At 37.4% G+C, this 24,584-nt stretch overlaps 1 protein-coding gene across 8 annotated transcripts in view; it reads left to right on the top strand.

Moving 5' to 3' along the window:
• Window positions 1-24,584, top strand: part of ABI1 (abl interactor 1) — a 128,813-nt gene that overhangs the window by 38,189 nt on the left and 66,040 nt on the right. For all 8 annotated transcript variants that reach the window (XM_042945165.1, XM_042945166.1, XM_042945159.1 and 5 more), the window contains exon 2: window positions 13,329-13,496. In XM_042945165.1, the coding sequence (XP_042801099.1) occupies window positions 13,329-13,496 (168 nt within the window). The remainder of the gene's footprint in view (window positions 1-13,328; window positions 13,497-24,584) is intronic.

Genomic DNA, 24,584 nt, shown 5'->3' with positions numbered 1-24,584 from the left:
GTTTCTTTTTTTTTTAAGTTTTTATTTAAATGTAAATTTTATTTAAATTCCAGTTAGCAGTTGGATGGGATTTTGCTTGGGATTCTCTCTCTCTGCCCCTCCCCCATGCACCCTTGCTGTCTCTCTCTCAAAATTAATAAACATTGAAAACAATTCCAGAGGTGCCTGAGTGGCTCAGTCAGTTAAGCATTCGACTTTGGCTCAGGTCGTGATCTCACGGTTTGTGAGTTAAAGCCTCGTGTTGGGCTCTTTGCTGACAGCTCGGGGCCTGGGGCCTGCTTCTGATTCTGTGTCTCTCTCTCTTCTCCTCCCCCACCTCCGCACTCTGTCTTTCTCTCAAAAAATAAACATTAAAAAAAAATCTGGTTGGTTAACGTACAATGTAATCTTAGTTTCAGGTGTACAATATAGTGATTCAGCACTTCCATACAACATCCGGTGCTCATCACAAATTCACTCCTTAATCTCCATCACCTATTTAACCCATCCCCCCCACTCACCTCCCCTCTGATTTCAGTTCTTTTAAGAAGAAAGAAGATCATGTGAGAAGATAATTAGTTAACATGGAAGGAGTTAGTGGAAGGAGGCTAGTGTCTCAGACTAAGTATGAAATATATTCTGTCAATAATACTTAAACTAATTATGTGTAACTAATTCTGTGTTTAAATGTAGTTGCTCTTTTAGGGGCGCCTGGGTGGCTCAGTCGGCTAAGTGTCCCAACTTCAGCTCAGGTCATGATCTCACGGCTTGTGAGTTAAGCACCATGTTGGGTTCTGTGCTGACAGCAGAGAGCCTGGAGCCTGCTTCGGATTCTGTGTGTGTCTCTCTCTCTGTCCTTCCCTCGTTTGTGCTCTCTCTCTTGGTCTCTCAAAACTAAATAAATGTTAAAAAAAGTTTTTTTTAAATGTAGTTGCTTTTTTGCAAGCTGGGTTTTTACAGGTTTTGCATTAAGTCTGTTTTTTACAATACAAGTTTTGTAGTATATATAGGAATTAGTCTGGGATAAATGTCACTGACTTAGGCTGTCATTACGGCAAAACTTAAAATTTCAGAGTCTGAATATTTAGTTATTGGAAATGCCCTGGGGATATAAATTAACTTGTGAAGGTTTAAAAACAATCTTTTGTTTTTTTTCCTCTAAGTTTGTTTATTTTGAGAGAAGGAGAGGGAGATAGTGCACCAGTGCATGTGGGAGAGAGGCAGAGAGAGAGGGAGGATAGAGAATCTTAAGCAGGTTCTATGCTCAGTGGGGAGCCCCATGTCGGGCTCGATCTCACAAACTGTGAGATCATGACCTGAGCCAAAATCAGAAGTCAAACTCTCAAATGATTAAGCCACCCAAGTGCCCCTAAAAATATATTCTATATTATTAGGGTTGAATTTTGAATTTTATATAGAGTATACTAGCTGTTGATTGTATTACCTCTTCTATTAAAGATGAGTGTGCCACAGCTTTCATTCCTTGACCATCAGAACTGTGTGATAGGCACAGAGACTTCCTCTAGATTTTGTTGGAAGCTCATAGGTCTCTTAGCAGTTGCTTCAGTGGGAGGTGGTAGGAGGATCTGTGCTAAGGCTTACAATAGCTAGATTTCAACCTGAATTGTTAGGCAAACAATTTGTTCTTTTTGCTGGATATTTGCCATAACCTGGTAGAGTTTGTTTTATGTAGTTTTCACTTTTGTTAGAATGGGAACTGTGTTGGAGAAAATTATATCCTTTCAACGCTAGCTGGGTATTGAATATATGCATACCTTAATCCCCATGACTCCATGCTTACGAGGTTTGTTTGTCAGTGGTGAACCAACATTTAGTCCATGTGCTCTTTTTCCCCCTCATCCTTTCCACAAAATGATTATAAAATTTACTGGAAAGTTTCTTAGGTCTCAAACCAATCAAACCTTAGGTTGGCCTTCAGCAAAATAGATGTTTTGTTTTGTGTACTTTGTGATATATAAAACTCACGTCTTAAGTTTTTCCTATTAGTATTACCATACTTGTGTTTTTTTTTTTTTTGGAGGGCCCTTAGACCAAGAAGTGTTCCTTATATACTGTATTTGATCAATTCTAAGAAACTTCCTCCTCACCCCCACATTTTAACCTTTTCTGAAATTGGGATGCATTTTACAGTTAAAAAGCTGGTAGAGCACTAGTCATTGTCTGTACTTGTGTGAACTTGGTTGTTTTTGCTGGTGGTTTAACCAGTTTATTGAAACCTGTTAAATCATTAAGGACCATTTGAGTCCTTAAAAGAGTAGAGTCCTGGGTTTTGCTTTAAGAAAGTTTTGGCAGGGGGGCAACAGCTTCTGGTAGGATTAAGATAGTACTAGTATCAAAATTTGCAGAATTAGTGTCAGCAGCTTGGAAGAAAATTCTGGAAATAATGGTAGAGCCTTATCTTAAAATATATTGTGTTACCCGCAGTGGGAAGTTCACAGCATCACCTATATAGTATTCTTGCCACTTTGCTTAATCAGAATATAGTTATAAGGAAATAATCAGACAAATCCAGTTTGTCGGACTTTCTTAAGACACCTGGTCTGGATTTTTTTGTTTTCAAGTTTGTTTGTTTGTTTACTTAGAGAGTGGGAGAGAGGGAATCCTGAGCAGGCTCTGCATTGTCAGCATGGAGCCGCATGCAGGGCTCAAACCTATGAACTGTGAGATCACGACTTGAGCCAAAGTCAAGAGTTGGATGCTTAACCTATTGAGCCACCCAGGCACTCCTGGATTTTTAAAATATCTATGTCTTTAACATGAAAAACGATCAGGGTCGAAGGGTTAAGGTTGTTTGAGTTTTAAGGAAACTAAATAGACATGACAATAGTTGTAAAATCTGGTTAGAGCTTGGATCATACAAAAGATAAGAGGTTTTTTTTGTTCTTGGAATTTGGATAACTTTGAACATGAATTTTCTAGCAGATTTTATTACTTTCTTTATGATTAAGAGAGACCATCTAAATAAATCTGAAAAAGCATTTTCTATAAATATAATTCTTCTAAAGAAAGCACTCTGACACAATTTAATTGGCATTTTTTTTCTCAGTCATTAGGTAAAAATGGTGCATCTAACACTATCTGGTTTGTTGGAATCATTGAAATAGAGTATTTTTTTATGTAGATTTAGGTTATTTTTTAATGGATTGTCATGAAATTGCTTCCATTAACTAATTGGGAAAAACCTTATTTAAACCATTTAAAATATTCTGTGGGGAAAAATACAGACTTTGGAAAAGTTTCTGGGAGGTTTGGATTAGAAGAGAGTTGGGGCACCTGGGTGGCTCAGTCGGTTGAGCGACCGACTTTGGCTCAGGTCATGATCTCACAGTTTGTGAGTTCAAGCCCCACGTCGGGCTCTTCGCTGATGGCTCAGAGCCTGGAGTCTGCTTCAGATTCTGTGTCTCATTCTCTCTCTGCCCCTCCCCCACCTGTGCTGTGTCTCTCTCTGTCTCTTAAAAATAAATAAATGAAAAAAAATTAAAAAAAAAAAAAAGAGAGTTAAAAGTTTTTAAAAGAAAAAAAGAAAAAGAAAAGTTATTAAAAGAAATGACGTGATTACATTTCTAGAAAGGGGGGAGAAAAGGTATAGACACAAAAGCAAGATGGCAGAAAACTTTTGATGCACATGAGACCTCCCCTGTTTGTTACCTAATAAGTAGGTCATTAAGCCACTTGCAGTTAGGGCAGAGAGAAATTATTGCTTTTCAGAGAAAGCAAATTATTTTCAAGTCCTCTTGGCAGACTTTCAGGAAGGTTTCAAAGTGAGAAAGGGAATGTTTTAATTCAAGTCATATTATTATTTTGAAATGTTATTTATAGCATTCTATAGCATATGTGCTTAGGTATATAGGCTCTGTTTTCCATATAAGATTTATTTTATTTAACATTTATTTATTATTATTTTTAATTTTTTAAATGTTTATTCATTTTTGAGAGAGACAATGTAAGCGGGGCAGGGGCAGTGATAGAGGGAGACACAGAATCTGAAGCAGGCTCCAGACTCTGAGCTGTCAACACAGAGCCTGACATGGAGCTTAAACTCACAAACTGTGAGATCATGACCTGAGCTGAAGTGGGACGCTTAACTGACTGAGCCACCTAGGCACCCCCGTATAGTACATCTTTTAACGAAGTAGGGCCCTACCTCAGAATGGCACTTTTTTTTTTTTTTAATGTTTATTTATTTTGAGAGCATGAGCCAGGGGAGGGGCAGAGAGAGGGAGAGAGAGAATGAATCCCAAGCAGGCTCACCTCCCAGGACAGAGCCTGACATGGGGCTCGAACTCACAAACTGTGAGATAATGACCAGAGCCAAAATCAAGAGTCTGATGCTTACCTGACTGAGGCACCCAGGTGCCCCTAGAATGGTACTTAAAAAAATTTTTTTTTACATGTTTATTTAATTTGAGACAGAGAGTGAGGGAGAACAAACCAGCAGGAAAGGGGCAGAGAGAGAAGGTGAGAGAGAGAATCCCAAGCAGGTTCTGCACCATCATTGTAGAGCCCAATACAGGGCTCAAACCCACGAACCAGGAGATCATGACCTGAACCAAAGTTAAGAGATGCTTAACCAACTGAGTTGCCCAGGTGCCCCTAGAATGGCACTTTGAACGTTAGCTTACTGGTTTGTATTTGGAACTTAATTGTACAGCTAATATGTTACTATGAAGAGTTGGAAGAAAATGATTAGTTTTATTAAAATTGTAAAATAAATATGTAATTAATAAATGAGTGGTGCCTAGTGTGTGAAGTAAACAGATTTAAGGGCAGAGCTAGAACAAAATGACAGTATTGGTGTTTTGGTGCTTATTTCATATGATTAAAAATGTCTATTTAATAGATACTTAATTTTTTTTTTTTTTTAAATTTTTTAAAATGTTTTTATTTATTTTTGAGACAGGGAGAGACAGAGCATGAACAGGGGAGGGTCAGAGAGAGGGAGACACAGAATCTGAAGCAGGCTCCAGGCTCTGAGCTGTCAGCACATAGCCCGACGCGGGGCTCGAACTCACGGATCGAGAGATCGTGACCTGAGCCCAAGTCGGCCGCTTAACCGACTGAGCCACCCAGGCGCCCCAATAGATACTTAATTTTTAAGATACTTTCTTTAAATTTTGTTTTTTTAACGTTTATTTTTGAGAGAGAGGGAGAGAGAGACAGAGCGCAAGCAGGGGAGGGGCAGAGAGAGGGGGAGACACAGAATTCGAAGCAGGCTCCAGGCTCTGAGCTGTTAGCACATAGCTTGACGTGGGGCTTGAACCCGTGAACTGTGAGATCATGACCGAGCCTAAGTCAGACACCTGACTGAGCCATCCAGGCTCCCCAATTTTTAAGATTCTTTCTAAGGAAAGAGTTCTGAGTTCATTTAAAAAATAAGTAAACATTAATTTTTCATGTATTTCAGATATAAATTTTTGCGGGCATTATAAAACCATGTAAAATGTGAATTTATAAAACTAAATATGATACTGAAATTGAAGGGCAGGCAAATGGGGTTATCATTGTTCTTTCTACTTGTATGTATATTAACTGTTACTCGGGAGCAGTAGGAGGTATTCATAATTAACTGTACATGTTTTCCTCTGAATGCCTACAACTACTAAATGATGCTATCTCTTGTTTGATCATTTAGAAGAAATTGGATTCAAATTTGTTTTTTTCACAGGGCTCAATATGTTGATGCTCTGATTAAAATCAGCTTAATATTAGAGGATTTAAAATGAGGCAAGTAGGCAACAAACAGGCTACTGCCATAACCATGAAGCAGTTGCACATTTTTTTTTTTTTTTCTTTGAAAAGATGCTCAGGAAGAATAGGCCATGGAGAAATGTCCACAGTACATCATTTAACGAAAAAGCAGGACTGAAGGGTATAATGTCAGATTTTACATTCTTGCATACAAACACATACTGAGAGACTTGAAAAAAAATACACTAAAATGTTAACATGGTCTATTTGAATGATGGGACCATGATACAATTTTTCATTCATATTTTTCTCTCTTTTTTAGTATTTTTCTGATAAAAACAGGCAAAAATTCAAAAACTATATAGCATTTTTCATTTAGAGTGCATTTGTTTTAAGCATAGTCATGACAACGTTCTGTGCCTTTTAGGATTCAAGTATTTACTTGAGATAAAGAGAGGGAGAAAGATTTTTGTTGTGGTACTAGATGAAGGTTGAGAAAATGAGGGAGAGGAAATATGGTTAAAGGTAAACTTATGGATATGAGAGAGTTTGCTTATAGATGGTAATTTCCACTTTAGGGAGTGAAAAAAAGAAATTACTTTGCCTATGTGGTCACCTTGCGGGACTTACAGGTATAGATATCACTTGAAAATGTTCTTTGCTCCAACTAGCAGATCCTGACTCACTAAAGCTTGGTTTCCACAGGTAGACAAGGAAGGAAGAAGAGAGCTAGTTTTATGTATGGGCTGGTCATAAAATTCAGTTATCTAAGGAATTTCCTGTTTAGTTCTTAGCTACATTGTTTATTTTGAGTTTAGCTCTTTTAAGTAATTAACTTTTTCTTTTAAAGCTGAACATGTTTATTTCCATTTTAAGCAGACTTCATCAGTGGCATAAGACAGGGATGGCAAAATGGGTTTCATGTCACATGTCAACTTCTAGAGTGATTAGTTAAGAGTTTTTAGATTTTGCAGAGAAGACAGCTATATGTAATTAACAATGTCTGTTTTAGTTCTTTGGAGAAATTCTGGCTGTTTGTCTTCTAGTTTATAATCCATTTTGTTTTGATACTTGGAATGTACTAAAGCTGTTGGTAGTGATGCAGGTAAAGTATAATAAAAGAACAGCAGAGACCAGCTTATTGGATACTAAACTTACAAGCCTGAAATAAGCAACAACAACAATTCTGGTGCAGATATTGCTTTTAAATTCAGTGGTCTATAGAGGAAATTAACTAACTTGACCTGTGTCTTCAATGAAGTCGTGGCAACCCACATGTAGGTATTGAGCACTTTAAAGTGTGGCTAGTTGGAAAAAATGAATTTTTAAATTTCCCTTAATTTTAATTATTTTAAATTTATTTATTTATTTATTTTTAACGTTTATTTATTTTTGAGACAGAGAGAGACAGAGTGTGAACAGGGGAGGGGCAGAGAGAGAGGGAGACACAGAATCTGAAACAGGCTCCAGGCTCTGAGCTGTCAGCACAGAGCCCGATGTGGGGCTCGAACTCATAGACCGCGAGATCATGACCTGAGCCGGAGTCGGACGCTTAACCGACTGAGCCACCCAGGCGCCCCTAATTATTTTAAATTTAAAGATGGAAGCAGTATAAAATAGTTTCCATTAAACACAACTCTGTTGTTTTGATAGGGACTACATTTTACTTTTAACAGTTGCATTGGAATGTGCATGAGAGGTTTCTCTGTGTAGGCCTGGAAGAAACACCCATTTCTGTTACCATTGCATTGCAATATTTAGTTTTATGACTATGCAATTAGGGAAGCTGGGAAATGAAGTATAATTATGTGCTCTGGAGGAAGGGAGGATAGTGCAAAGCTAGTAGTCTCTTTGATGCTTGTGAAAGAAAAGTGTGCAACTTGTATACTAAAAACAAAACAAAAGGCACATGAAACTCTAGAATTCAGTGGATAACTGAAAAGTATCATTCAAGATGAAATCTGCCTAGTTTTAAACATACTAAGAATTGAAAGTACTTCCTTAGATTCATAAAGGGCATATATCTTTATAAAGGTCAGTTGCCCCAAAAGCCAGTGCAGTAGAGCAAAAAAAAAGAAGATACACAGATTGGGAAGTAAGAAGTAAAATCACCTTTTGTGATTGTCTATGTACAATAGCCTAAGAAATCTACAAAAAAGCAACCGCAGCAAATAAATGAATTTAGCAATGTTGCAGGATTACAATACAAGGTCAATATTAAAAAATCAATTGTATTTCCATAAGCTTGCAATGAATAATTGGCAATTGAAATGATAAAAACAGTATCATTCATGATAGCATCAAAAAGTATGAAATACATGGGGTGCCTCGGTGGCTCAGTTGGTTCGGTGTCTGACTCTTGATTTTGACTCAGGTCATGATCTCACAGTTTGTGGGTTTGAGCCCCATGTTGGGCTCCACAGTGTGTGTGGAGCTTGTTTGGGATTCTCTCTCCCTCTCTCTGTGCCCCTCCCCAGCTTTCTCTCTCAAAATAAATAAACATTAAAAAAAAAAAGTATGAAGTACATAAGGATAAATTTAACAAAATGTTTGCAGTTAGTATACAAACACTTTAAATTCTCCCTGTGATGTTTTTTTTTTTTTAGAAGACCTATATAGTAGGGGAGGGTTATTGTGTTTACAGCTGGAAGATGCAGTGTTGTTAAGATGGCAGTTTTCTCCAAGTTGATTTCTAGATTCATTATAATCCCTGTCAAGTTTTTAGTGGACTCTTTTGTGGAAATTGATAAAGTGATTCTAAAATTGACATGAAAGTGCAAAAGACTTAGAAATATCCAAAACATGGGGTGCCTGGGTGGCTCAGTTGGTTAAGCATCCGACTTCGGCTCAGGTCATGATCTCCCCGTTTGTGAGTTCGAGCCCCGCGTCGGGCTCTGTGCTGATAGCTTGGAGCCTGGAGCCTGCTTTGGATTCTGTGTCTCCTTCTCTCTCTGCCCCTCTCTTGCTCATGCTCTGTGTCTCTCTGTCTCTCAATAATAAATAAATGTTAAAAAAATTTCCTAAAAAAAAGAAGTATCCACAACAGTCTTGAAAAAGGAAAACAGATGTGGGGGACTTTAGTACCTGTCTTCTAGAGTTATTAAAATTCTAGTAATCAATACAGTATAGTACTAGATGAGGATCAACAGGTATTACAGTGGAACCCAAAAGAGAGCCCAGAAGTAGACCCACATATATGTAGTCAGTTGATTTTTGAGTAAGTGCCAAGACAATTCATTGAAGAAAAGGGTGATCTTTTCAACAAATGATGCTGGAGCAATTGGGATATCTATATATAAGAAAATGATTTTGATTATTACCCTAATTTACACCTCATGCAGAAAGTTAATATGAAATAGACCATAGCTCTATCAAATGTAAGGGCAAAAATTATAAAACTTCTTTCCTCCATTTCTGGAGGAAAATATGGGGAAAATCTCAGTGACCTTGGGGTTGGCAGAGATTTTTAAAAATAGGGCATAAAAATCATGAAATATAAGAGAAAAAATTGGTAAATTAGGCTTCATCAAAAGAAAAACATTTTTTTTCTTTGAAAGACTATTAAAATAATGAAAAGGCAGGCTACGTGTCTAGAAGAAATATTTGTAAAATATATCTGATAAAAGACTTGTATTCAGTATATATATTTTGCCACGCACACGCATATATCTATATACATATGCAACTCAGTAATAATAAAAAACCAGTTAAAAGTGGCAAAGATTTGAACACTTTATCAAAGAAATGGATAGTATACAAGTATTTGATAAGATGCTCATCATCATCACTTAATAGGGAAGTTGAAATTAAAACCCCTAGTAAAATTCAAAAAGACTGACCGTACCAAGTGTTGTCAAGGATGTGGAGAAACTAGAACTCACATATATTGCTGGTGGGAATACGAAATAGTACTGCTACTTTGGAAAATAGCTTAGCAGTTTCTCATAATGTTAAACAGAAACTTCATTTACTGTGGACTTAGCAGTTCTACTCTTAGGTATTGCCTAGGTATTACCCAGGAGGAATGAAAACATGTCCACAACAAAGACTTGGACTCAAATATTTATAGCGGTTTTAGTCATAGTACCCCCAAACTAGAAACAAACCATCATCAGCTGATGTATAAACACATCAGCTGATGAGTAAACACATCACGGTAAATCTGTACAATGGAATACTGCTTAGCAGTACCAAGGATGCATTTCAAGAAGCCACACACAAAAGACTATATATACTTTTGATTCCATTTATATGAAACTCTAGAACAGGCAAACACTCTAGAACAGGCAAAAACTGTGTACACATTTGTCAAAACACACTGAAGTGTATACTTAAAAATTTTCAATCGTATGCATTTCATATTTTAATAAAGCTGACGCGTTCCTCCCCTCCTAAGATGGTCCCTAACATCCTCCCAAACTGGGCAATGACCTTTTTAAAAAAAATTTTTAGGGGCACCTGGCAGGCTCAATTTGCCCTTGAGGAACATGAGACTCTTGATCTGGGGTTGTGATTTTGAGCTCCATGTTAGACATAGAGATTACTTAAAAAAATTTAAAAATAAAAATTTTAATATTGTTAAAAACTCATATTTAAGCATTTCATGTGTTTCATTCCATCGAAGTTATTATCTTCATTGATATTTACATTGTATCATCTGTGGCCTGTGGCAGCTTATTCCACCTGATTCTTTTTTTTTTTTTTTTCTCAATGTTTTTATTTATTTTTGAGACAGAGAGAGACAGAGCATGAGCAGGGGAGGGGCACAGAGAGAGGGAGACACAGAATCTGAAGCAGGCTCCAGGCTCTGAGCTGTCAGCACAGAGCCTGATGCAGGGCTTGAACTTACGGACTGTGAGATCATGACCTGAGCTGAAGTCGGATGCTTAACTGACTGAGCCACCGAGGCACCCCTATTCCACCTGATTTTTGAGTCCTTTTGGCATGACCCTAGAGCCTTGGTGGCTTTCACATGCCTTGCAATACACATAGTGCATCTTGTACATTTCATGTCCTAGACTTGTTGTTGGCTAAGAGTCTAGATTCCTTGCAGTGGGAAGTGGTATTAGAGATCATAATCTGAGTAATAAGTAGTGTTCCATGGCTGTTAGACAGTTATTTTTAGGCCTTTTCTTATCCCCCCCCCCCACCTTTATGTAGGTATAATTGACATATAAAATTGTAATATATTTAAAGTGTATATCATGATAGTTTGATGTACATATGCATTGAGGAGGATTCTTCATATCTAATGAACATATCTGTCACCTAACATATTTGTCTTTGTGTGTGTGTGTGTATGTGTGTGTGAGAACATTTAAGTTCTACTTTTTTACCAAATTTCAGTCATATAATACGGTGTTACCAACTATAGTCACCATGTTTTACAATTAGGCCATTTCTTTGGACAGAGGTAGGATATTGATATGTGATATGATAAAATACAAATTCAGTTTGGACTGATGGTTTCAATTTAAATCCAGAACCTTGTTTGTTTTTTTTTTTTTATTTTTTTTCTTAAACCTTGTTCTTCTTACATCAAGAGTCTTGTGAACCATGCCAAAATCTCACTTCTCAATGACATAAACATGTAATGACTTGCTTCATCTCACACTACACAAATAACAGTCTCAGGTTAATAATTCCCACACTATCATCAGCAATAAAATGATTGAAAACAGTTTCAGGGTTTCTTTTCTCTTTCAGTTATTTTTGTCTTAAGGATAAATCTCATTTTAAGAATGATTGGGGCACTTGGGTGGCTCAGTCAGTTAAGCGTGTGACTCTTGATTTGAGCTTAGGTCATGATCTCACAGTTTGTGAGTTAGTCTTTTACTATTACAGATAGTGCCAATATGAATAACTGTATAATATATTTTTGCCAGTGATTCTTTGAGATGGATTCCTAAAATGAGATTACTGGGGTAGAAAAAAGAAAATTGATACGTAATTTTGCTCTGTATCAGAATCTTTCTGCACAGCTTTGCAGAGTACCTTGTCAGACCTTTGCATGTTCGACAGATGAGTAGGTGAGAAATAGTGTATCACATTGGTTTGCATTTGCATTACTTTTTTATAGTGAATGCAGTTGAATGTCTTTTCAAATGGTTAAAAGTGGTTATATTGCCTTTTTGGTGAACTGTTAGATTTGTTTTTTAAATTGATTCTTGACCTTTTTATAATATTTAGAGTATATATTAATGATATTTATGCTTTGTTTGTGATCTAAGTTGCTGCCCCCACCTTGCTACAAAGAGTTTATCATCACTTGTCTTTGAACTTAGCTCTGTGAACTTTGTCTCTGAACTTTTCTCACCACCAGACTCTGAGTTATGTACAGGAGTTTGGGAAGAACAGGTGGGTAAAGGATTGTTATAAGATTCACAGTGGTTTTTGTGGAGAGAAGAGACATGGTCATAATGGATAACAGGGAGGTTGGAATTCTGATGTTGGTTAATGGATTTAGTTTGTATCATTGTTGGTAGGTGTTTGGATTTTTTGTTAACATTTGTTTTTTGTTTTTGTTTTTTCAATATATGAAATTTGTTGTCAAATTGGTTTCCATACATCACCCATCCCAAAATGTTAACATTTGTTAAGTAGAGACCCTGGTTGGTGAGCTAAGGTTCAACAAAGGACTGCAAGGGAAAGTGAAATAGAGTAGTTTATTATTCACAAGTCCTGGGTGTACACAGTATGATGCCTCCAGGAGACACAGGGAGAAGTTCAGTGCAGGGTATATACAGCGAGTGAGCAGCAGGACTTGAGGCACATCCCTTTATTAGGGTCCTCGGCAGAATGCGTTGGGGTTTCCAGGCTAAGTCTGGATTAGTTAATTAAAACCCAAAACAGCAGGATTTTGATAAGTTCCGAGGCGGTCTTATCGAAAGGCACAAAAGGGGAAGAAGTAGGAGACAGGAGAGATTGTTTATCCCAAGGTGGGTTTGGGGAATTATATCAGGAACTTAAATTTACTTTTGACCCTGAGGGCTGTTGTCTGGGGCATCCACTTGTGGAGGAGCTAGTGTCAATTCAAGGCCCCTGTAGGCCACTTTAGCCACACAAAATGGATGCTGAGGCAACAAGCATTATTCTAGTTTAGCCAAACTGTCAACAGTGAGTTGGGAGCTTGGGGCTGGCAGAAGGTTCTGAAGATGTAATGTGATAAATTGGTGGTTGAAGGGCTGTAATGTGTACCTCTGATGACAGTCACTTGGTGACTCCTTAAAAAAATTCTTTTTTAATGTTTATTTTTGAGAGTGTGTGCACGTGAGTGGGATTGAGGGCAGAGAGAGGGAGACAGAGGATCCAAAGGGGGCTCCATGCTGACAGCAGCGAGCCCAAAGTGTGGCTCAAATTCAGACCCTGCCTTGAGCCGAAGTTGGATGCTTAACCGACTGTGCCACCCAGGTGCCTCAGTGGATTGGCTGCTCAGGAGACAGTGGGTCCCACCTGACAGGGATTTCTGCCATGGCCTTGCCAGTGTTCTGCAACTATCATCAGACTGCTCTGATAAGTTTTTTGATTCAATTGAGCCTTTCTATTAAAAAATATAATTATAACTCTCTTTTTCTATAGCATATATGTTTAATGAATATAAACCTTAAATAAGTATCGATTGTTTTTGTTCTTATTTTCAGGCTGCAGATAAGAGAAAAGCTTTAGAAGAGACCAAAGCCTACACAACCCAATCCCTAGCTAGTGTTGCTTATCAAATAAATGCATTGGCCAACAATGTACTCCAGTTGCTGGATATCCAAGCCTCTCAGCTTCGGAGAATGGAGTCTTCCATCAATCATATCTCACAGGTAAGAACTTATAAAAGGCTTTAAATTCACATTTAATCAGCTGGCAGAATAGAAGCAGCATAGTCAAAGAAGTAGATAGCCTGGAAATACGAATTCCTTACTTATCTTACTAACTGTAGTTATTATCACTTCTGGCTTCAGCTTTGAATTCAGTAAACCCACTTTTTTTTTGTGATAACATATACATAATATAAAATTTACCATTTTGACCATTTTTTAGTGTAGAGTTCAGTGGCATTAAGTGTATTCACACTGTTGTGTGACCATTGCCAGTTAACTTACTGTAAAAGCCTTTTTTTTGAAGTTAAATAAATTGTACATAATTAAAGCATACAATTTTATAAATTTTCGTATACATATTACCCAAGAGACCATCAACACATTCAAGGTAATGAACACCTCCCACCCCCTTTTTTTCATACTTCTTTGTTATCCCACCTTTCTGTCCCCTGTCCTCAGGCTTTCTGTCACTGTGGATTAGTTTACATTTTCTAGAATTTTATATAAATGGAATTATATGATACATATTGTTTTTTTTGTCTGGAGTCGTTCAGCATAATTATTTTGAGATTCATCCATGTTGTATGTAAAAATAGTTCACTTCTTTTTTTTTGCTGGGTACTGCTTCATTGTTTCACATTTTGTTTTATCCATTCACATGTTGATTAATATCTGGATTGTTTTTGGGTTTGCCTATTACAAGTAAAACTTTTGTGAACATTTGTGTACAAGTCTTTATATGGCCATATATTTTTATTTCTTTTGAGTAAATTAAATATGTCTTGAGTGGAATGGCTAGGTAACATGGTAGTAGATGTTTAACTTTATAACCAAATTTATACCTGAATTGTTTCCAAAATTATTATACCATTTCATCTTTCTACCAACACTGTAGGTGAGTTTCAGTAGTTGCCTCATATCCTCACCAGCACTTGCTATGGTCAGTCTTTTTAGTTTTAGTTATTCTCATAGGTGTTTTAGCCATTCTAATACTGAGGTTTTAGTTTCCATTTCCCTAGTGATTATTAATGATGTTAAACATCTCTTTGTGTGGTTTCTGTAGACTTTAGTATTTTAAGCCTTGTTCATCTTTGGTCACATTTATTCCAAAGTGTATCATATTTTTATGCTATTGTAGGTGGTATTATTTTTATACTCTTAGCTTGATCATTTTTTTGCTCGTATGTACAGAAGTACATTTGACATTTGTATATTTACTTTGTATCCTTGTTAAAGTCACTTAATAGTTACAGTCGCGATTGTATAGATCCGTTATAGTTTCTTTACAGAGGATTATGTTATCTGTAAATACAGTTTTAGTTTTACGTCTTCCCTTTAATTTCTCCCATCCTCTCCTCTCCTCTCCTCTCCTCCCCTCCCCTCCCCAGCCCTCCCCCCCCCCATTTTTTTTTTTTTTTTACCTACTGCTCTAGTTTGAAGCTTCAAGAAAATGTTGGATAGGAGTAGTGAAAGTGGACACTGTTGTCTTGTTTTTATCTTAGTGGAAATCATTCATTTTTTTACTTTTATGATTATAGTCTGTAGCTATTCCAGAAATGTGCTTTATGAGATTGAAGAAGTTGCCTTCTAAAGGCACTTTGCTGAGAGTTCTTATTAGGAGTGGATGATGGATTTTGTCAAATGCTTTTTCTGTGTTTGTTGAAATGATCTTTTTACTAAAATTTTGTTAAGAACTTTTGCTTCCATACTCTTGAGAGTTATTGGTCCGTAGTTTTCTTGTAATGTCTTTGTCTAGTTTTGGTGTCAGTATGGTAGTCTTACAAATATATTGGACAGTGTTCCCTCCTCTTCACTTTTATGCAAAAGTGTATATAGGATTGATTCTTGCTCTCTTTTAAATGTTTGGTAGAATTTACCAGTGAAGCCATTGGGCCTGGAGTTTTTCTTGGCAGGGAGCTTGTAACTATATATTTAATACCTTTAAAAAAATTAAAATAAAAAAAGTTTAATGTTTATTTTTGAGAGACAGAGAGCACAAGTCGGGGAGGGGCAGAAGGAGAGGGAGACACAGAATCGGAAGCAGGCTCCAGGCTCTGAGCTGTCAGCACAGAGCCTGACATGGGGCTCCCAACTCACAAACTGCAAGATCATGACTTGAGCTGAAGTCGGACGCTTAACTGACTGAGCCACGCAGGCGCCCCTATTTAATATCTTTAGTAGATACAGGGCTGTTCTCTTTATCTGTTTCTTCTTCTTGAGTAAGCTTTGTCTTTTTCCAGGAATTTGGCCATTTCACCTAAGTTGTCATTCATTTGCATAAAGGTGTTAACAACATTCCCTTATCCTTTTAATATTTGTAGACCCTGTGGTGATGTCACATGTCTCATTCTTGATGTTCTTAATTGGTTTCTTTTCTCTTTTTAAACTGATTAGTATGGCTAGTTTATCAATTTTATTGATCTTCTAAAGTCCTCAGCGTTTGGTTTCATTAATATTCTGTACTGTTCTGGTTTCTGTTGTGTTTTTATTTTGTACTTGATTTTTTCTTCTCCTTTTCTATTCCGTGGAATTAATTTACTCTTATTTTATACTTTTTAAAAGTAAAAGCTGAGGTTATTGAGAGCCTTTTGTCTTTTCTAATATAGGTGTATAAGTTTCCCTTGAAATAGAGTGTTATCTGTATCTCATAAATGTAGATGCGTTGTGCTGTCATCATTTTCATTCAGTTCAAAATAATTTACAGTTCTTGTTTTTTGTTTCTTTCTGGCCTGTGGCTATTTGGAAATATTTCAAGATTTTCAAAGGATCTTTCTGCTCTTGACTTCTAATTTAATTCTACAGTAGTAAGAAAATATAATATGATATGAATCTTTTCACATATATTAAGAATTGTTTCATAATCCAGAATATAGTCTCTCTTGGTAAATGTTTTATGTGCACTTGAGAAGAATATATATTTTGTTGTAGTTGGATGGAATGTCTGTAAATCTCCTCAAGTTAGATTGGTTGATAATATTGTTCAATTCTCTATCCATGACTGACTTTTTGTCCACTTGTTTTATTGTTGAGGAAGGTAGTTGTAACCTCTGACTCTAATTTTTTGAGTATTCTATTTTTCTTTGAATTTTTACCATTTTTAAATGTATTTTGCAGCTATGTTGTTAACATAATAAGGTAAATGCTTAGGTTTGTAATGTGCTTTTGATGAACTTACATTATGAAAAGTTCTTTTTTTTTTGGTCATTGATAAACCTAGGTTTGACTAGGCAAATGCAGTGTGTACAGGCACTGGGGAGATGGGAGTGAGTTCCTGCAGTAGAGGTGCTAGCTGGATCAGTGCTCTGAGTTCTCACACTGTCTATTCTCAGGCTCCCTTAACATCTTCAGTTATTGAGAATCCAAAAGGCTTTGGTTTATATGGGTAGATCTTCTGTATTTATCCTATCAAAAATTAAAATTGATAAATATTCAAGTATTTACCAACTTATTTAACAATAAAGTAAATCCATTACACATTAATACAAATAACGTTTTAATGAAAAGCAACTGTTATCCAAAACAAAAACAATTTGTGAGAAGAGTGGCATTGTTTTTAAATTTCTGCAAATCCTTTTATTTACTTATTAAAAAATTTAAAAAATGTTTATTTATTTTTGGGAGAGAGAAAGAGACTGCATGAACTGGGGAGGGGCAGAGAGGGGGAGGTACAGAATCTGAAGCAGGCTCCAGGCTCTGAGCTGTCAGCACAGAGCCCGATGTGGGGCTTGAATCCATGAACCGTGAGATCATGACTGAGCCAAGGTCAGACTTTTAACCAACTGAGCCACCCAGGTGCCTCTCTGCAAATCCTTTTAATGTTTTTTTTTTTTTTTTTTCTTAAGAGAGAGAGAGAGAGAGAGAGAATCCTGTGAGGGGCAGAGAGAGAGAGAGAGAGGGAGGGAGAAGCGGAGCTCACATTCACCAGAAGCAGGGCTCGTGCTCACCGATGTGGGAGTCGAAATCACAAACCGTGAGATCATGACGTGAGCTGAAGTCAGATGCTTAACTGACTGAGCCTCCAGACACCCTCATGTTTTGTTTAATAAATAATAACTGGATACTCCTATCTTTTTACATTTAATCTGTTGTGATTTATTGTTTTGGTTAAGTATATGAAGAAAGTCTGGCTTCCTTCAGATACATAGTTAGAAAAGGCAGGAGGTTGGGGACCCTGGGAGTCTTTGGACCATAGTTGGAGAACCATTGCATTATGGGGTCATTACAGTTTAGTTTATGTATTCTCAGTATCCATATACTGGCCATCTGCTTCTGTTTAAAAAATATCTCCCAAATTTGTAATATAACTCCACCTATAGTTTTTCCTGGCTCTTTGTTGTACAAATCTTGGTTCATCCTTATTGACTTTGGTGATGTTTTTGGTGAATTTATCCATAATATTGTAGGATTTCTCCTAATCCCTAATGTCTTGTTGGTGTTTATTTTCAGTTTCTTTAACCAGTTTGAAATGAGTTTTAAGATTAAGCAGCTTCTTTTCTTTGGGGTGGATTGTGTTCCCCTGGAATTCTTATGTATGAAGTCCTAATTTCTAGTACCTTTGAATGTGACTGTATTTGGAGATAGGATCTTTAAAGAGGTAATTAAGTTAGAATGGGATCACTGGGTGGGCCCTAATCTGCTATGATGGGCATCCTTACAAGAGGAGAAGATTAGGACATAGACACACACAGAAGAAAGACCATGTGAAGACACAGAAGAGGGCCTTTTACCAGCCTTTTTATAAGCCAGAAAGAAAGTCTCTGAAAACCCTGCGGACATATTGATCTTGGGCTCCTAACCTGCAGAATCGAGAGAATTAATTTCTGTTGTTTAAACCTTCCAGTCTGTAGTCCTTTCTGGTGGTAGCCTGTTGTGACGTTCTTGGCTAGGAATGCTGTAGGCTTTTACCAGGCTTGTATTTATTCATAGCAAGCCTCATAGAGGTTCCCCAATTGCCACTGGGGCCATTGTTTTGGCTGGACCAGCTTTCATGGTCCTTTTTTTTTTTTTTAAGTATTTTTTAATGTTTATTTATTTTTGAGAAAGAGAGAGGTGGTGTGAGTGGCAGAGGGGCAGAGACAGAGGGAGACACAGAATCGGAAGCAAGCTCCAGGCTCCAAGCTGTCAGCAAAGAGCCTGATGCGGGGCTCGAACTCACGAGCTGTGAGATCATGACCTGGGCCGAAGTTAGATGCTTAACCGACTGAGCCACCCAGGCTCCCCAGCTTTCATGGTTCTTGATGATTCAGAACCACCTCCTAAAACCAGTAGGGAACCTTGAAGAACAAGATTTATTACTTACAGGTCTTGAAGAATAAATGGCACTCCCCAGGGCCATGTGAAGACCAAACATCGAGGTTGCAGGTAGAGAGAGGGGGAGGGAACATGAGCCTGAGGTGGGGTCCGGGGGTGGGGTGTACTAGGATTTTGTGGATTGTCTTTACTGGTGAATTTAAAATGTAAGAGCAGGAATTAGGGTGCAGAAGGAAAAAGTGGAGTCACTCAAGCAGTCAGGTACCTAGGTTACCCAAACTTTTTGGAAGGAGAACTTCATGGATAGGAGTAGCCTGGTTTCTTATCTAGTTGTTTTGCTAGTAGTATGTAATATTACTAGCTAGTAATTGGAGATGGATGTGTTTGGAATGGATGTCTCACCAATCAAAAGCTTAATGTTCTACACTTAACACTGTATGTAGTTCAAGCAAACTAGTCTAGCACTGGTTGTCATCTTCAGCACTATCACTTCTATACTTTTTGTTGGCTATTATGGATTATAAACTGTTCATCAGAATCTGAACTAATAGGCGGAAAGATATAATGCAGATTGTTGAGTGTCATTTAAAATGAGAAATCATGAAAATAAAAAAAATAAAAAATAAATGAAAAAGCATATGTTGAGTTAGTTCCCAATGGCTGGGAGCATTCAGTAGCACTCATTTGATTGGCTGATTTACCATGAGAAAAATATATTAACTGCCCTATTCAGTATTCTAATTGATTTATATATGCATCTGGTATTTCTAAGATGGGATGGAGTACCATATGGTACTAGGCTGAGTTATGGTCCCTGAAAGTATCCAAGTCTTAATTCCTGGAAATGTATTATTTTATATGACAGAAGGACTTTGAGGATGTAAATTAAAGATATTGAGGTGGGGAGATTATCCTGGACTATCCATGTATGCTGTAAATGTAATCACAGTGGTCCTTATAAGAGTGAGGCAGGGGTGTTTGGGTGGCTTGGTTGGTTAAGTGTCCAACTTCAGCTCAGGTCATGATCTCATGGTTCATGAGTTCAAGTCCCACATTGGGCTTTCTGCTGTCAGTGCAGAGCCTGCTTCGGCTCCTGGGTCCACCCCCCTCTCTGCCCCTACCCCACTCATGCTCTCTCTCTCAAAAATAAAATAAACATTAAAAAAAGGGGGGGGGGGAGGCAAAAGAGAATTTGATGCAGAAGAGCAGAAATCAAAATGGTTATATGAGAACAGAGATTAGAATGCTATGGTGGCAAGCCCAGGAATGCCAGAAGCTGGAAGAAGCAAGGAAAAAGGTTTCCCTTGAGACCTTCCAAGGGAATGTGGTCCTTTTAACCTTGATTTAGTTCCATAAAATTCAGTTTGGATTTCTGGCCTGTAGAACTGTAATAGAATAAATTTCTGTTTTTCTAAGCTAAGTTTGTAGTAATTTGTTACAGCAGCATTAGGAAACTAATACACATGATAGAACAAATCAGTTCTTTTTTCTTTTTAATGTTTATTTATTTTTGAGAGAGAGAGAGAGAGAAACAGAGCATGAATGGGAGAAGGGCAGAGAGAGAGGGGAGATACAGAATCAGGCTCCAGGCTCTGAGGTGTCAGCACAGAGCCCAGTGTGGGGCTCAAACTCACAAACTGTCAGATCATTACCTGAGCTGAAGTTGGATGCTTAACTGACTGAGCCATCCAGGTGCCCCACAACAAATCAGTTCCACCTGTGGTATAACTTTGTATTTGTGTAAATCTTCAGTAGAGATTGGTTCTTGTCATCTTCATGATATGGATTAAAGTTGTATTTAAAATTAAAAAAAAAATTGTTTATTTTGAGAGAGGGCACACAGAGGGCACACACAAGCAGGGGAGGGGCAGAGAGAAGGAACGACAGAATCCCAAGTAGGCTCCACACCCATCAGCGCAGAGCCTGATGAGGGGCTTGAACTCTCCCAAACTGGGAGATCATGACCTGATCTGAGATGAAGAGTCAGATGCTTAAGTGACTGTACTACCCAAGGGCTCTTTATTAAAGTTGTATTTTTTAGAGGATGTTATAAGATTGTATAATATCTTAAAATCATGAGTAAAACATAAAATTCCTCATGTTTCCTACCAAAGTTCTGTTATGATAGTATTTTTATTTTTCACCTTTGTTATGTTATGATTGACATGTAATCTAAACAGTTGCTAACTTTCCTTTATTTTTCCTGTACATATGAAGAGTCAACAATCAAATGATTTAGGATAAATTTCTTTACCTCCTTTTTGGACGGAGGACACCTTTCATTGAGATGAATGAATCATTCTTGCTTTAATTATAGTTATTAACAAGGCAGATTTATAGGGGAACAAGCTATAGTAAAGGTGTCCTAACATAGAATATAGATTCTTCTCTGAATATAAGTACATGGTGCAGAACATATAAATATTTATTTGTAGGAGTTGAGGGACTAAACCTTGTCTTGGCACTAAGCTTTATTTTACTGTTATGTAAGATAAACTACTTTTAATTACTGTATGGATAAACATTTGTTTCAAAATTAGTTATTCTGCCAGGGACTCTCATGGAGAGTACCAGTGCCTGGTACTTAATATGTGCTTTCATGCTACTTGAGGGAATTTTTGAATTTTAGTATATTTTAGATATTGTCTGAAAATTTTGAGGTTAAATAAAAGTACATACTTTAGAGTGTAACAGATTTCTGGTATAGCTTTGGTCTTCTCCTTCCCAGTATATTATTTCTCTCTATATATTTGATTTGTATCATATGATTTGTAACATCATTTGATTTGTAACATATGACTTATATCATTAACACGCAAGAGAGTATGTATGTATTTTACTATAAATTCAGGTTTTGTTTTGTTTTTTAAGAAAATGTACTAGTCTTGTCTCTCGGGTTGTTAGTTGTTCGTTTAATACTAGAGCTTCATGCCATCAGATGACTTACACGAATTTGAATGTTTATTTGAATAAATAATTTAGTACAGGGATCATTAAACAGTGATCTATGTCTGGGAGATCCAGTCCTCTCCCCATTTTTGTAAAATAAAGCTTTATTGGAACATAGCAGTGTTTTTTTGTTTATATGTTGCTATGGCTGTTTTCACTATTATAATAACATAGTTGAGTAGCTATGACAGACAGCATGTAGCCTGTAAAGCCTAAAATGTTTACTTTCTGGCTCTGTTCAGAATAAGTGTGCTAACACTTTGTGTAGTGTTATACAAACTTCTGTTTCAAAAATTTTTTCTTGGGATTTGATACCACTCTCTCCCAACTACTTATGGTAATTTTTTTTTTAAGATAATTTTTCTGGGGGCACCTGGGTGGCTTAGTCGGTTAAGCATCTGACTCTTAATGTTTGCTCGGGTCCTGATAACACTGTTGTGGGATTGAGCCCTGTGTTGGCCCCATGCTGAGCTTGGAGTCTGCTTGGGATTCTCTCTCTCCCTTTCTCTCTGTCCCTCCCTCACTCGCTGTCTCAAATAAACTTAAAAAAAAATAATCATAATTTTTCTGGAGGTTGATCCGCTGAGCTAGAAATCGTAAGGAATGAGGCTTGCATGATGTGGATTGCATTAAAATTCTACAAGTTTATGGCTTTAGTCCTTCTGTATCCTCAGCATATAGAAGTTAGCTTGTATAAGAAATGATGGAAGAAGCTCCATTAGAGGTTTGGTATTCTGACATCACCTGGTATACTGCATTACTATTATGACATTAACCACCCAGAGTCAAGACTGCTCCCATTTCAGATGGCCAGTGGCAAGTTGGATCCCCGTTCTACCCACACATTTGACCAGTTGTCCTAGATCTTAGAAGGGGAGGGTGTCTCACAATCTCCCTCAGGTATGATAATTTATTAGTATGACTCAGAGAATTCAGGAAGAAACTATCCTTATGATTACAGTTTTTTTTTTAAGTATATGTATTTATTTTGAGAGAGAGAGAAAATCCTAAGCAGGTTCCATGATGTTAGCTTGAAGCCTCATGAAAGGATCGAAGATCAAACTCCTGCACTGTAAGATCTTGCTTGAGCTGAAACTAAGAGCTGGACTCTTAACTGACTGAGCACCCTGATTACAGTTTTATTTAAAAAAAAAAAAAAATTTTAATGTTTATTCATTTTTGAGAGAGAGAGAGAGAGAGAGACACAGAGTGTGAGCAGGGGACTGTCAGAGAGAGAGGGAGACATAGAATCTGAAGCAGGCTCCAGGCTGTGAGCTGTCCGCACAGCTCAGATCATGACCTGAGCCAAAGTTGGGCACTTAATTGACTGAGCCACCCAGGCGCCCTGACAGTTTTATTTTAAAGCAAACAGATCAGGGCCAGCCAAATGAAGAGAGACCCGTAGGGTGAAGTCTGGGATGGTCCTGAACATAGAACTTCTGTGGAAGTTCCTCTTTCTGTAGAATCAGGGTGCATCACCCTCCTGGCATATCCATGTGTTATTCATCAGTGAGGAAGCTCCACTGAGCTTTGGTGTCCAGAGTTTGTTTCACATGGAGGCACAATTGATTGAATCATTGGCCATGTGACTGAACTTTTATCTCCAGCCCTCCTTCCCTATTCAGAAGTTGGGCTGACTCAAAGCCTCAACACTCTAATCGCATGGTTGGTCTTTCTGGTGACCAACCCTCACCCTCAGCTATCTTGTTAGCATAAACAAAGACACCCCTATCACTGGGGAAATTCCAAGGATTATAAGCTCCTTCCCAGGAACAGGGACAAAGGCCAGTCAGATTTTTTTTTTTTTTTATTATATAGTAGATATCAAATTTGAGGGTTTAGGGCCTGAAATAAATTTATAAGAACCAAGGGTTAATAATATATTTGTTTCATGGTTGAGTCTGTGATTTAATTCTGTTCATATTGAAGTTTATACAAAACTCACGTTAGGAGGATTGCTTTGTCAATTTGTTTTATAAATGGTTTTTGCCAACATAGAACACTAGATCAAAGATATAATTTGTAGAGAGTTTCTTAAAACTACTTTTCATATACTGATACTTAAAGTGTAGTGTATTTATAGAAGTAGATTACTCAAATTGGTAATTCTATAGAAGAATATTTAACATTTTAGATAACTGAAATTTCCTAGCATTTTAGATAACTGAAATTTCCTATTTTAATCATACTAGTAGAAATTTTTCTAATATATGTGCCTTCTTTTATATTTGCAGGTAAACTATAGGCAATCCCACTCTTTCTTGCCCCCCATGACAGAATATGCAGGGTTTCTACACATAAAAGAATCTCTGGGAACTGTAGATTTGGGTGAATAATCTCAAAACATATTTCTTTTCTTTTCTTTTCTTTTTTTTTAATGTTTATTTATTTTTGAGAAAGAGAGCATGAGCCGGCAAGGGGCAGAGAGAGAGGGAGACACAGAATCCAAAGCAGGCTCTAGGCCCTGAACTGTCAACACAGAGTCCGACGCGGGGCTTGCATCCGTGAACTGCGAGATCATGACCTGAGCCGAAGTTGGACACCCAACTGACTGAGCCACCCAGGCACCCTTCTTTTTTTTTTTAAATAAGTTTTTAAAAGTTTATTTATTTTGAGAGAGACAGCACGAGCAGTGAAGGGACAGAGGGAGAGAGAGAAAGGGAATCCCAAGTAGGCTCTGCACAGAGCCCAATGTGGGGCTTAAATGAACAAAATTGTGACCTGAGTGCAAATGAGGAGTCAGATGCTTAACCAGCTGAGCCACCCAGGTGCCCCACAAAACTTGTTTTCTTCTCATGATTCTCACTTTCTAGGGCAGATCTGATTGGGGTTGGTAATAATTAGATTGGGAAAGATGAGGTATTAACTCTTTGAATTTTCTATATTCCC

Source organism: Panthera leo, chromosome B4, assembly GCF_018350215.1.
Source record: "Panthera leo isolate Ple1 chromosome B4, P.leo_Ple1_pat1.1, whole genome shotgun sequence".
NCBI lineage: Eukaryota > Metazoa > Chordata > Mammalia > Carnivora > Felidae > Panthera > Panthera leo.
Note: the sequence above shows the minus strand (reverse complement) of the source record. Positions and strands in the feature narration are given on the sequence as shown.